The sequence below is a fragment of the Oryza sativa genome, chromosome 9 (assembly GCF_034140825.1).
Source record: "Oryza sativa Japonica Group chromosome 9, ASM3414082v1".
Taxonomy (NCBI): domain Eukaryota; kingdom Viridiplantae; phylum Streptophyta; class Magnoliopsida; order Poales; family Poaceae; genus Oryza; species Oryza sativa.
Genome location: NC_089043.1, coordinates 17,528,580 through 17,542,722, shown reverse-complemented (window position 1 = coordinate 17,542,722; position 14,143 = coordinate 17,528,580). Strand labels below are relative to the sequence as shown.

The window sequence follows — 14,143 nt, the reverse complement described above, 5'->3', positions numbered from 1 at the left end:
TGTTTTTTTGGGGGACATTTAAGGCCCCTCCAATGTACACTACGATGTCTCAAAGATAACCATATATATATATGTATGTTCTTGAATTGCCTCCCAATTAAACATTTCTCTTACGACTTAGGCATCGTTCGTTCGGGGGAGATCGGGGAGATTGAGTCTCGTTTTTCGCGCGCACGCTTTTCAAACTATTAAACGGTGCGTTTTTTGCAAAATTTTTCTATAGAAAAGTTGCTTTAAAAAATCATATTAATCCATTTTTGAAATTTAAAATAGTTAATACTCAATTAATTATGAGTTAATGGCTCACCTCGTTTTGCGTATCTTCCCCATCTCCTCAAACACACCCTTAGTTGTGCGTAGTCCACTTCTTCCCAGTAAACAATGTGAATTTCAGCATGTAGACTCGGCATTGAGCCATCGACTAAAAAGATTGCAATTTTGCAGCAACAGCATCATCATGCGGCATTCACTTATCAATAAACAGGTCACAGAACTCAGGGACACCCAAATTATGAAACTACAGTTAAGCTATCATCAACATCATCCACGCTGGGAACGTTTTCCTGTACCAGGCAAAAAGCTAAAACACGCTGACACTCATCCAGTCCACACTGGCTACAACTGAACGAGCCAACAGCATCAATGAAGTTCGTTCTTTTGCCTAGACTGATGGAAACGTTCCCAAATTCGGGCAAATGATAAGTTAACGCGATCTTGGACCTAGCCTAGCTCTTCATCTGCACTGTACACCCTCCACGTTTTGACTTTGCACCAGCAATGAAGAGCTGACGCCATAAACAGTGCATCTCCTCACCACGGATGGCTCGTGTCACAGCAATTACCTCTTCCGCTTTTTTGGCTCAACCTGCAGTTGGTAGGTGAGAGAAATTTTATATATTGAAATTACTCTGAGTGAAATGCCCATCGAAAATGCTGATGGGTGGAAAAAATGTATCTTGCAGGTTACAAAACTAGCTGCTGTTTCCATATGATTCATTTGCAAGGTTTTTACTGATATTTTCAAAGAGAAGCTTGGAAACACGAATGGTAGAGTGTACACTTGCTTTTCCAAACCATAAATTAATTTATTATCAATAACAGCGTAGTACGATGCTAATAAAGAACATCATTGATGTTGTGCAAAGGCAATGTGTATAGCCTTTCTTCCTAATACAAATGTCCATAGGAAATTGAAAACATAATGCTCAACAACTTACTTGTGTGGGAAATAAGGTGCAAGAAAAATCATAATGAAGAAAACGATAAATTGATGTCAATACTGTGGATTAGTTTTGACAAGGATAAGACATGCAAGAACATAAGACCCCACATATGCATGCATCGGTTCAGGGAGTTCATAACAGCAAAGTTTGAAAAAAAAGTTCGAGTATTTCTCTGTCAACATCAAATAATGACCTGTGTAATTGAGAAGCAAAAACAAGACACTAGTTTTTTTTTAAGTGTAATTACAATGAAATCAAATTTCTACTGCGCTTAAAGTTTTAAAGAATTAAAGATAAGTTATCTTCAAACAGAACATCGGTAGACAGTCAGTCAAGAGATAGAGGTTAAGTAACCAACCTTAGAATCAGAATTTGATGATGCTGGATATGAATTTGAAGGTCTCTTCGTGCCATTTTCTTTGACACAATCTGCGCACAGGAAATGATCTAATTTTTTGGCCTGCTCAATGGTCATTCCCATACAAGATGGATGGAACCTGCACAAGTTAAAAGTTGAATATTCAATAATAAACAAGAAAAAAAATTGGAGAAATGGTGCAGCAAATTGGAAACTGTGTAGCATGAGTGCATGACAACACATAGGCATGCGGAATAGAGCATTTATGTTGCCAAACATTTTGTATTTAAAGAAAAGTAACAGTTGACTGATCTAACAATGAAGTACACGCAAAAAAAATGCTCAGCAGACAACCTGGTGAGCAGTGAAATACGACAGAACGCAGCATGTTAGTTGCAGCAAACACTCTGAAGGGCAACACAGGAATCACCCATTCATCCGTTTCAAATAGGTTTGCTTTCAGAAGTAGGAAAACAGAAAGATAACTATCATAATATCAGGACAGATATAAGTGAAACATCAATAAGTATGTAAATTGATCAATGATTGTAATGATGTTTACTTTGTGCATTCATGTAGTATTAAATGCCTACAACTTCATACACCATGTATGCATTCGTTGACATCATCCTAGGTAGGTTAGATACTTGCCACTGATGTATGGACGAGATGACAGTTTCATTACCAACAGGCGTCACTCATTTATTGGGGATTAGGGAAGGGCACGAATTGTGAAAAGTTCTTAGTCATGTACTCATGTCAGTTTCTAAACTCTTCTTAGACAAAATATACAAATATTGTAGAACACGAACGGCACCTTCACCCCCAATGTATCCCATACGGAAACAGAGCCCAAGCCAATACTTCAAAAATCCAAGCAAAAGAACAATATACATGCCAAATTGCCAATTGCCAAAACAGAGCTCAAGACAATAATGTAAAAGCGGCTACAATCACTAAAGAAACTAGCACGTTCCATCAGCAATATGAGCTCTAAAGTGTTCTTTGAGTCATATATCTCATCCGCAGAAGACCATGTAACTGACACTTTATACTATATGTTTGAGAAAGGCAGAGAATAATTAGGCACAGAGCATCAAGTTCTAAAGAAACCTCAGATGGTCATGCACCCTGCTCTTATCTTTAATGGTCCCCAAAGACCTATACTTGGTCCACCAAGAAGAAAGATAAAATTTTATGCAAAATAAGGAATTAGATATATTGCAGAAAAAAGCTCAATTATGACACGTAAAATGGAAGAAACTGGGGACAAGATAAACTTCTCATTATGCAATATTTAAGGAATTAGATATATGGACAGAAAGCAACACGACGACAACATTTAAATGAAAGTTAGCTCATCTGTGAACTGAGTCTATGATACTTCCTCCTAAAAATGACGGGCATGAAATACCCTTCGGTCAGCCAGATGCAGTATGAAAGGTAAGGATGTCCCCAAGTGATTTACCAGTCCTTGCATCCCTCGCACTGCACCATTAGATCATCCGGGTTATACGGCATCTCGCACTTGCAGTACCTGCACACACACACACACACACCCAAACCAAAACCACCACCAACCATTATCAGTACAACCAAAGCCCACATTGCATAACAACAAGCAGATGCAAAATCAATGATCAAAAAAGGAGGGGGGGTTGGAGCAAATACACGGCGACGCGGTCGGGGGTGAAGGCGCCGGTGGCGGCCTTGTACTCGAAGCGGCAGAAGAAGTCCTCGGGGCCGACGTTGTCGAGCTTGGTGTAGTTCTTGAAGGAGTGGACGACGCACTTGCCCTCGATGGTGTGGGCGCTCTGGGTGTCGAAGTGGTCGGAGAGGAACAGCTCCTTGGCGCCATGGAACTGCCTCCTCCCGCCCTTGGACTCCTCCGGCCGGTAGTACCACCGCACCCGCACCCGCACGCTCCCCCTCCCGTCCGTCTCCAGCCTCTCCACCCTCCCCACGTACGGCGCCTTCTCCGTGTCCGACGCCCGCATCAGCACGCAATCCCCCACTTCCACACCACCACCACAAACCCTCATGAAGAAACTAAAGAGACCCAAATCTTGGCCGGAAATGAAGAAAGCGAGAAGCGGCCCGTACCTCGGACGATCTTGGTGGTGCCCTTGATGGTGTAGGATTCGACGTCCTTCTTGCCCTGCTTGGTCTTGGCCATGGAGGGGATTGGGAGGAAACCCTAGAGGAGGAGGAGGTGGGGGGAGAGGTGTGGCCACAGCTCCCCCCGTTCAGACAAGGGAAGGAGGAGGAGGAGGAGAGGGGTAGTTTGGGGATTTTGCAGGGGGGTGGAGCGGTCAGTCAATGTAGCGGAAAGGTTTTGAATCCGGGTTGGCGTCCGGCGATCCTCCGCCGTCCGATGCAACGGACGGCGGGTGATTGATTCATGATGATCATGATGATGATGATGATGCAGGGATGAGCTATTAGCCTCTGTTCGGGAGTGTCTCCGGCACGCAAAACGAAGCAGCGTTTAACACGTCATTAATTAAGTTTTAGTTAATTTTTTTAAAAAAAATTGAATCAATATGATTTTTTAAAGCAACTTTCGTATATAAACTTTTAAAAAAAAACGTATTGTTTAGCAATTTGAAAAGCGTGGCATGAAAACCGAGGAGGAGGAGTTGGGGAGTACTTATAGGAGAGGCTGAAAGACTATACTGTTCTTTTGTGGTTAAGCAGGTTATTATGGCCTTATGGGTTGTGACAGTGAATGCATGAGAAATGTCCTTTCTGCTTTTGTTGATTTTGTTTGGTTGCATGATGTGATATCGTTGGAATGATTGGTGGCCGTTCCTTGTTTTGTTTTCTTTTCCACACGGAATGGATGATGAGTATTTATTTGATTGACTTTGGTGGAGAGAAATATGTGTGAATGCAAAGACTTTTTATAAGCTCGATGAGACACGTAGAAACTTTTTTCGCTCTTTAGGGTGTGTTTAGTTCACGTCAAAATTGAAAGTTTGATTGAAATTGGAACGATGTGATGGAAAAGTTGGAAATTTGTGTGTGTAGGAAAGTTTTGATATGATGGAAAAATTGGAAGTTTGAAGAAAAAGTTCGAAACTAAACTCGGCCTTGGTGCATGTTTAGTTCGCGAAAAGAAAATTTTTTAGTGTCACATCGGATGTTTGACCGGATGTCGGAAGGGGTTTTCAGATAAGAATGATAAAACTAATTTCATAACTCGTCTGGAAACCACGAGACGAATCTTTTGAGACTAATTAATCCGTCATTAGCACATGTGGGTTACTGTAGCACTTATGGCTAATCATGGACTAATTAGACTTAAAAGATTCGTCTCGCGATTTCCCCTCTAACTGTGCAATTAGGTTTTTTTATAATATATATTTAATGCTTCATGCATGTATCCAAAGATTCGATGTGATGTTTTTGGGAAAAAAATTTGGGTAACTAAACCAGGCCTTAGCTGCATTTTTTGTATCTGATATTTTGTTCACATTTGTTTGGGTTATCTTAAATAATGTATCTTTTTTAACATATGGGATTGTTCGATAGAACTTGTAGTGTTCTAGGCTGCACTACAAAACCTACCTATTCGGTTGCATCAGCAACTGGACCTGAGAGGCCACAACATCATAGTAACTTTCATAGATTTTATTAGTTTTAACTTTGAACATTGATTTTAATTAAAAACGTTGAAGATTTTTAGTTAGCTTCTTATAATTTGGTTAAAGGGAGATGAAAAAGTATGATAGCAGGTAACTTTTATGTGCTAGTGAATCTAAAAGACTTCTCTTCTTCATATTTCATCTATCTCCATATAGTCATATAGACATGATTTGAAGAGCGCATACAAAGTCTTTTATATTTATACAGTATGTGTTAGCATGATATTGCGCTATGAACTTATTTAATCTATCTCGGTGATTTAGGATAAAATTGCAAATCCTTATAAACCGTACGTGCATCATGTTTGGTTTAGTTAGTGTTAAAAAGGCATTCATATCTAGTTTCTCTTGTCTTTTCTATTGACATATGACTTTGTACATTAAAGGATAATCCAAGCGACAAGGGAGATCTAGCAAGATCAAGCAAAAATACATGTACTTTCTTGACACTCTGACCAAGCCAAAGCGACAAGGGACGATGGAGATAAATCCTGATTTTTCAGTTCTCATTCTAATCATTATGATACAATGCCGACCAAACGTCTACACAGCCATTCGTCAAGCTAACGGTGAGTTCTTCCCGATACAGTGGTCGTCTGGCCGGTTCCTCCAATTTCCAAATTAATCCTTGCTCCCCTTGCGTCTTGATGATCACTTGCAAGTTGCAACACTATCGAACACTGAACACTGTGGCATAGACCGGACAATTAACCGAAATTGTATTAGATGTGCCAAACTTTTGTCGCCAATAAGAACCGGCTAATGTTAGCAATAACCAATGGTGATATGCAAAATTATAGCATAGGTGTAAATACACATAGTTGGTGGAGGCTAGAAGAGAACAACAAGGTCGTCATACATATAACAAAATACGACTGATAAGTTGACAGTGGAAACTAAAAGATAACAATCGAAAATGTATCGGCCACAAGAAGAGGAATGGAAGAATGAATGGAGCGTGTATTCAACAAACAAAATTTCTTCTTTCCAATGAAAACTGAAGAAATATAATGGGACCGTCAAATATATAGTCTAACCAATATGAGGCAACCATGCGAGCGAGGGCAAATCACACAAATATTACTCCTGATGTGAATATGGTGTAGTGCATCAAATTAGTATTGCACGAGAAAAAAAACCTACTAAAAGCGAGTACCCTAAACCATGAAAAAGAAGGCACAAACCATCCCCTCGCACTCTTGTGTCATGATGCAGTGAGAAAAACAGAATTTTATGACTTACAGAATGACCTAGCTAAAGTGTTCTTTTGTTGATGTATTTCCAATCCCAACAGTGGCTTTTTATAACTACTACGTTATTATTTTTGTCCTCTCTAAAATATACATGAGTATCACATATGGAGTGGTACATCTTCATATCCTAATTTCAATGGTTTCCTGTCGGTTAGCATATAACTTTTCTTATTTTGTGTCATAGTTACTGAAATTTCTGAGAAATGTCTATCTTTTTAGGGCCTGTTCACTTTAATGTCATTTTCAACCTTACCAAATTTTGATAATATTGTCAAAAAAATGTCTACATTTAGTTTGCTACCAAATTTTAGTAACTATATAAGAAATCCTACTAAAATTTTGGCATAGTTGCCAAAATTTTGGCAACTAAATTTTGGTAAGGTTTTTTTTTTGCGTCAAAGTGAACAGGCCGTTAAATCCCTTTTTCTCTGCTCTTGGCCTCTTGTATACTACCATTTGCAACAATAAAGCTTTCAATTATCAAAATGTCGGCCAAAATGTTTTTATCTACTGCAAATCAAATCCCAAATCCATCTGATATCGCTTCCAAAAACCAAAACTACCCCCAAGCATCGATTTCCCATCCGACGGCCAGGATCGGCGATCGTCACCACCCTTCAGAAATCAGAAACCGCCCTTCTTCGGGTCCGACTCCGACGCCATCGCCGCCGCCGCCGCCGCCGAAACCACGAACCCTACCCCCCGGCGGCGCCGCAGCCGCCGCGCCGGAGATGGCGGCGTACCTGAGCATGGGAGAGGCGCACCGCCGCATCGCCGACTACCTCTCCCGCGTGGCGGACTCCGTCTCCTCGTCGGACGGCGCCGCGCTCGCCTCCCTCCTCGCCGTCTCCTCCGCGCAGGCCCCCGCCCCGCTCTCCGACGCGCTCTCCGCCTTCCCGGACTTCCCGCGCCTCGCCGCCGACCGCTACCCGCACCTCTCCGACCTCCTCCCCCCGCTCCTCCGCGCCATCCACTCCCACTCCCTCCGCCGCTTCGCCGACGCCTACTCCTCCTTCGAGAAGGCCGCCAAGTTCGTTCCCCATCCTTCTCTCCTCACTACCTTACCCCTGATTTATTCATGTTTTTTTTATCCTTTTTCTTTTTCGCATTCCTGGAAGATTGATGTGGTTTTGGTTGCAGCGCGTTCTTGCAGGAGTTCCGGAACTGGGAGACGCCGTGGGCGATGGAGGCGATGCACACGGTGGCGCTTGAGATCAGGCTGCTGGCTGAGAAGGTGAGCATGGTGTGTGTGGTTGGGTTCTGTGAATGTGAAAATTTTCGGCTCATGCCTAATGGAAGCTTTGTTTGTTTGCTTGGTTGTGTAGGCAGATAGGGAGCTTGCAACGAGTGGGAAGAACCCTGACAAGCTGCAGTCTGCTGGGTCCTTCCTGATGAAGGTTTTCGGTGCACTCGCGGTATGAAACTCTAAAATGATTCTTCTTTCTTGAGTGGTAATAAGTAGCTGCGTAAGCACGATAATTGAATTGAAGGGAGTTCTGTTGCCTTTTGTTATTATGGGTGTAACATTGATGTTAGAGATGTTCTGGCTCATAGTTCCTTACTACCATTTAGCAGTTGCAACCTAAACCATGATGTTTTGCACAGAAAATTTTCTTTGTGCTTGTTCTTTCATGGATTATGTTTATGCTTGTCTGGATTGTGTTCTGAAGCTATTTTATTTCCAAATTTACAGGTTAAAGGGCCTAAACGCATTGGAGCACTCTATGTTACCTGCCAGCTATTTAAAATTTACTTCAGAGTAAGGATTATTTTCTTGTAAAGTGGTACTCTCAATACATATATATTTTTTATATAGTGAAGTGTACTATGCACAAACACATGTATCTACTCTATAGTTCGATACTTCGATATAACAATATTCTTAAATTATGCAGCTTGGAACAGTTCACCTTTGTCGCAGTGTCATAAGAAGTATTGAAACTGCCAGGAATTTTGATTTTGAAGATTTTCCAGTGAAAGATAAGGTAAGATTAGCAAAAATCTGGTAACTGTTTCTGTCTTAAAGACTTACAATTACCTTGCCATTTCTAATAAACTATTGATTATGCATAATGTTTCAGGTCACTTATATGTATTATACCGGCAGATTAGAGGTGTTTAATGAGAACTTTCTTGTTGTAAGCTCTCTCTCCCTCTCGACATGGTTGTGGTACTTGCACACAAAATGATGAGACCACTGATACCAAAGTTTTTTTTTTCCCTGGTTTTGTTCTATTGAAATCAGGCAGATCAGAAGCTAACTTATGCTTTGGTGCACTGTAATCCTCAGTATGAGTCAAATTTGAGGTACTTGTATTACATGGGGTTTGAAGTTTTCTAGCATATAATTTATGATGCAACCTGTTCGAACTCTGATCAATGCTCAATTTTATAGGAGAATTTTGAAGTTTCTTATCCCAGTAAAGCTTTCAATAGGTGTTTTGCCAAGAATAACACTACTGGAGAGGTACAATCTGCTTGAGGTATATATCCTTGTACACTTGCTTAATTTGGAGGGAAATTGCAAATTGCGCTTAGCTGTCTCATTTTCTATTACAAAACAGATGTATTGATTTTCTGCAAGTTACTTCCATAACCAAGATATTTCATTAGATTTCCCTTGTGACATTACAATGTCAATGACTTAGCCAATAGACTAGGTTCTGATGCCATTGTCATCTGTCTTGTTGTTTTTCTTTTGCAAGAAGCAAGATTTAGGGGCATTTATTGGCAATTGTATATTTTCCGTATCAGTAGATGCAAAGAACAATATAGTCATGCACTGGATATTCTCTTATGTTCTACCAATATAATCACATTTCATCGAAAGATGTAACTTTGGGATGACAGCAGTGAGTATTGACATGATGCACACATTTACTTAAAAGAATGACACTGGTTAAAAGAATAGGCACTGAAGTTTAAAGAATGATAGTTTGCGATCCCTGTAAGCTCCACTAGACTCGCATCAGAAATTCAGAATACCACCTCCCATCTGTCTTCTCATCTCACTGTTCCAACCTTATCCCCATTAATTATGACCTTCCTCATAATTAATTAGTCATGGGGTCTTCTATGTTATGAATTTATGATTGGCAGTTGAACTTCTAAATCATGATTGATTTTGTTTCTCCTCAGATAGCAAAATAAACCTTCCATTCATTTTTCATTTCAACTCATGCTGGTTTTGCTATTAGTATTCATTATTATTTCTCCTCAAATTACAACAATATCTAGCATGGGTAAAATTTCCATTTCTATTTGTAAGCTGTTTTGGTATAGAAGCTAAGTCTGATGTAGCTATTGTTTAATTTATTTAGTTGTACCAGTCACTTTTGCTAAATATGCTCCACTGAATTATTTATTTGTGTTTGTAAACATGGAACTTCGTTTTTAGGGCATCACAGCTTCTTATCCTTAGTGGTATAGAAATTTTCCCAGATATCCCATTTAGATTGTACAAGTGTTTATTTAGTCTTTCAGTATGCAGATGTTGTGACCTCACTTAAGAGAGGAGATCTCAGGCTTCTTAGGCAAGCACTCGAAAGGCATGAAGACCAGTAAGTTCATGGTGTCGTTTGCTGATTTTTTTCTCTTTCAGTCCATCGACTGTCCCTGACTGCTTGTTTATTTTGCAAGATTCTTAAAATCTGGTGTCTACCTTGTATTGGAGAAGCTTGAACTTCAAGTCTATCAGAGATTAGTTAAGAAAATGTGAGTGCAATCTTCAAGTGGTCGTTGTCAACTTGTCATACTTCATTTTCCGTGATGACCAATTCCCTTCTTGATTTGCGATGCCTTTTACAGCCATATCATTCAGAGGCAGAAGGAGCCAGCCAAGGCACATCAAATTAAGCTAGAAGTCGTTGTAAAAGCTTTGAAATGGCTTGAAATTGACATGGACGTGGATGAGGTTCTCTTTGACAGTACACACATTTCATTTTCGAACTGAAACCTACAACTTCTCTGTGATATATTAACCTTGTCTTCTCCTTGCTATCAGGTGGAGTGCATCATGGCGTGCCTAATATACAAGAATCTCATTAAAGGATACTTTGCTCATAAGAGCAAAGTTCTTGTCCTCAGCAAACAAGATCCTTTCCCAAAGTTGAATGGGAAGCCTGTCTAGTTCATAGTCGCCCCTGAAAAGAATTAACTATCTCCTATTCTGTTGTATTCGGCACATGTTTTTGTAAAACGTTGAAAAACTATTGCCTGACAGTAACATTTGTATTATTGTAACAGTGGTGTTTGTACTAGTGTAACAAAGAGACCATTTCGCACGGTAATAAATGACACTTATCTACAGTCTGAAACTCTGCACTCCAAGGGGGCCACCTTCTTATTGAATCATGGTTGAAATGGAGGTATCTAGGATTCCTTGCTTCTTGGCTATGCAAATGCAATGCACATCATCTTCTACCGTATCTGGTACTACATCATTGTGTTCAATTCAATTCAATCTACACATGCAGATCAGTTGGAGTGATGATGATCGTTTTTATCCAACGGTCCTGATCTGATCTGATGTGATGTGATCCTGCATGGCTCGTGAAGGGCAATGGAAGATGCATGGACCACATCAGTACATCAGAAACATAAATGTACTCCCATCCAATACGTCGTATGAACCGTATACGTATCATTAAAATTTCGTATCAAAGTACCAAATGTACGATCCGTATTGACGATTGCGTGATCAGAACCATCCGCAACAGCTGCACTGTCTAGATCAACCACTAGTTGATGAATCGTCGAGAAGCAGCTGTACAATTTGTTGCACACTGTACAAGCTGAGCTGGCCTACATGGCAACTTGGCAAGTCTACGGCGTTTTTGTTACTCCTACCTAGCAACGGAATTTTACTTTTACAGTTTTACTGTGCTCGCTTCTTTTTCCGTTTCAGTTACATTGAAGAACACAAGCTGAATAGATAGGATAAATCCCTAACATCTACTTCCTCCATTTCATATTATAAAACTTTCTATCATTGTCCACATTCATATATATGTTAATGAATCTAAACATATATGTGTACCTAGATTCATTAACATCTATATAAATATGGACAATGCTAGAAAGTCTTATAACATGAAACGGAGGTGGTAGTAATTAGGTAATGGATTTAACTTCTAGTCTCTGCATCAAAATATGTATAGGTGTTTTTAACATGATTATATTTACGCTAATTATGTTTTCAATGAACGGCGACATATTTATCAAACTTTGTTGCTCTCAACATATATTTGTCTGCTGATATGATCAAAGATCATAGGTAGGGTGTGCGTGTATGTATTTGTAGAGTGTGCACATATCCACATTAGCTGTTGTGTTTGTGCCCGTGTTTCCTTAAAAACGAAGAGAAGCTATCGATCCTCTTTTGCTGAACGACCTAAAGTTCACAACAAGAAAACAAATAAACCACAAAGTTCGAAATGAAATTGTTTGTAAAAGCGCGAAGCAAAAGCCACTAGCCAATGATAGGATAGAAACCAAAAACCAAATTGGAAAGCACGCAAGATGCAGCTTGTCTCTCTGCATGCGTTGCCTGTCCAAGCACTGCAGCACAATCCTCCATGGGGTCCAATCGAACACAAAGCAGAGCAGCAGAAAAGCAGGGGAGGAGCCAAGACTTCTTGCTCCAAGACAGCTTAGCCTCGATGAAAACCTCATCGAGTGCTTGCTTTCACACGGCTCAACAAATACACCTTTTTGTGCTCTGTCTTTGTCGTAATTTTCCCCTGCAAATTATCTTAATACAAAGCCGTATTATATGGCGAGAAAATCACGGATAATGCAACATATACAGCATAAAAGGTTGTATACATAACTCATGCCTTATTGTTGCATCAGTCAAGCTTGCTTTAGTATCTACGAGAGAGGAACCAATGCATCTTTTGGACTGTCTAATCATGCATTAGCTTTCTTAAAAAATGGATTAAAAACCTGACCTCTACATTCAAACTGAGTCATGCAGGTGTTATGGGTCCGAGATTTGTATATACTTATGATTCGCCATTTCTGAATGTTTTCAGGCAAGCATATCCATTTTCATTTCTGAAATTTGTACTAGCAAGGTAAAAGCTTTCCTGGAGAGATGTTTCGTGAGCAAGTTGTCATGACAATCAATCGTATATTCTCCTCATGTAAATGTAACATCAACTTTTGGGGATCCAATGAAAGATGAAGCAATGTGTGAACCCACTATGAGCTGCATGATTAAAGTGTGCTCTGCTTTTCCGATACACAGACGTATAAGTAAACCCAATAAACCGTATTCTGTGGTTACAAACTTATACTTTTTAGAAAATTTGGAATTAGAAAATAGTATGTGTCCATTTCCACAAGCTTACCTCTTCCTATCCAAAGCAGGTGTGTACAAGTCGCTTTGCATTACATTATCTAGCAAAAAATGACACTTTGCAAACAAAGTCGTAGATTAATGCACTACTGTCTACTGCAATATCTGTCAAGATTCTGAAGCCTGAAGAAATCACTAGGTATACACAGTATATCCTGTCAGATTCTTGCTTGGTTTGTTCTTTTCCCCATTTATAATGGGATGGAATATGACAAGTAAAACACACACTATACGAGTTTCTAAACGCTACTTCCTCCGACTCGAAATGTAAGCATTTTTAGATTGACACATGTATTAAAAAAGTATGTGAGAATGATAGAAAAAATGTTATGCTTAGTTAAAAAGAGAAAGTAGATGAAGGAGATGGTTGTGATTAGTTGAGAGGAGGAGATAGGTGGAAAAATAGTTTCATTTTAAGATAAGCTACTGTACTAAAAATAACTAAATTTTGAAATGGAGGTAGTACGATTTTTTAAAAAACTTTCTACATATATTTTTAAAATATTATTTCAAATCTATTTTTAAACTCTATAGTAGTTAATTTATTTGGTTGTACCCTCGAATCATTCCTCTATTACTATTCAACTGTTAAACATCCCATTTCATTCAGTCAAAAATAACACATGTTGCAGTGATGGAATGAATGATGCTATGGATGGATTTGTGAGAGGAAAGGAAACTACTAGTAATTAAGTAGTAATTAACACATGTTGGTGTGAACAACTGATACTAATTACTAACATTCGTAATTACCACATGTTGGTGTGAACAACTGAAACTTTTCAGGCATATATCATTCAGCGTGCACCTGGCTCTTGTAAAGCTCTCTCTTGCCTGCCTTTTCTTCCCTGCCTGCTTTTGCATGCATCTGCCTTTCTTCAGCTCAGTGCTTCATCCAGGAGAGAGTCGGAGTTCAACACATGCAATAATTAATCGTCACTTGCGGCTGCAGAACGGCAATGCGTGAAATGATTTCTGTTACTGATAACGATCAGTCAGTGATGTGAACTAGCTATAGATCTAGCAAGCAAGCAAACGAGCCTGCATCATACTATGCAGGTATATAGCTTAGCTTTCAGGCTTTCAGCCTGATGGAATCTGAATGATCCCCTTCACCCACAAACATATTGTTGCAATGGCTACATGTGTTCCAAGTTGCAGAGAGAAGCCATGATGGGAATCTCCAGCGTTCGCCATGGCGTGCTGCTGGGTTGATGTGTGTAATACATCGTTGATTGATCGATCAGCAACTCGGCATATGGGAGATTGGGAGCATGCATTCTTGTGTCCTTTGCGTTTGT

General features: G+C 39.8%; 2 protein-coding genes across 2 annotated transcripts; one reads left to right on the top strand and one right to left on the bottom strand.

The window, feature by feature from the left end:
- Nucleotides 1–436: 436 nt before the first annotated feature.
- Nucleotides 437–3,833, bottom strand: LOC4346950 (chromatin remodeling protein EBS). Its single transcript, XM_015795706.3, has 5 exons — nucleotides 3,685–3,833; nucleotides 3,253–3,595; nucleotides 3,050–3,118; nucleotides 1,582–1,720; nucleotides 437–865 (listed from the first exon to the last, which is right to left on the bottom strand). Exons 1-5 carry the CDS (start codon nucleotides 3,755–3,757, stop codon nucleotides 839–841), a joined length of 651 nt encoding a protein of 216 aa, XP_015651192.1. The 5' UTR covers nucleotides 3,758–3,833; the 3' UTR covers nucleotides 437–838.
- A 3,254-nt stretch (nucleotides 3,834–7,087) lies between these two features.
- Nucleotides 7,088–10,789, top strand: LOC4346949 (enhanced ethylene response protein 5). The gene is made up of 12 exons (XM_015755138.3): nucleotides 7,088–7,511; nucleotides 7,622–7,715; nucleotides 7,807–7,896; nucleotides 8,175–8,240; nucleotides 8,377–8,466; nucleotides 8,563–8,619; nucleotides 8,727–8,788; nucleotides 8,877–8,964; nucleotides 9,965–10,041; nucleotides 10,121–10,195; nucleotides 10,289–10,394; nucleotides 10,485–10,789. The coding sequence occupies exons 1-12, from the start codon at nucleotides 7,213–7,215 to the stop codon at nucleotides 10,608–10,610; spliced, it is 1,230 nt and encodes a 409-aa protein (XP_015610624.1). The 5' UTR covers nucleotides 7,088–7,212; the 3' UTR covers nucleotides 10,611–10,789.
- Nucleotides 10,790–14,143: the final 3,354 nt, after the last annotated feature.

Bases quoted from the DNA above. Each gene is read 5' to 3' on its own strand.
- LOC4346950 (XM_015795706.3), bottom strand. From the start codon at position 3,757: ATGGCCAAGACCAAGCAGGGCAAGAAGGACGTCGAATCCTACACCATC. The intron at 3,119-3,252 runs GTATTTGCTCCA...GTGTGTGTGCAG, and splicing joins ACCCCCGACCGCGTCGCCGT to GTACTGCAAGTGCGAGATGC. The intron at 1,721-3,049 runs GTAAATCACTTG...TAACTTGTGCAG, and splicing joins TGCGAGGGATGCAAGGACTG to GTTCCATCCATCTTGTATGG.
- LOC4346949 (XM_015755138.3), top strand. From the start codon at position 7,213: ATGGCGGCGTACCTGAGCATGGGAGAGGCGCACCGCCGCATCGCCGAC. The intron at 7,897-8,174 runs GTATGAAACTCT...CCAAATTTACAG, and splicing joins AGGTTTTCGGTGCACTCGCG to GTTAAAGGGCCTAAACGCAT. The intron at 8,467-8,562 runs GTAAGATTAGCA...ATAATGTTTCAG, and splicing joins ATTTTCCAGTGAAAGATAAG to GTCACTTATATGTATTATAC.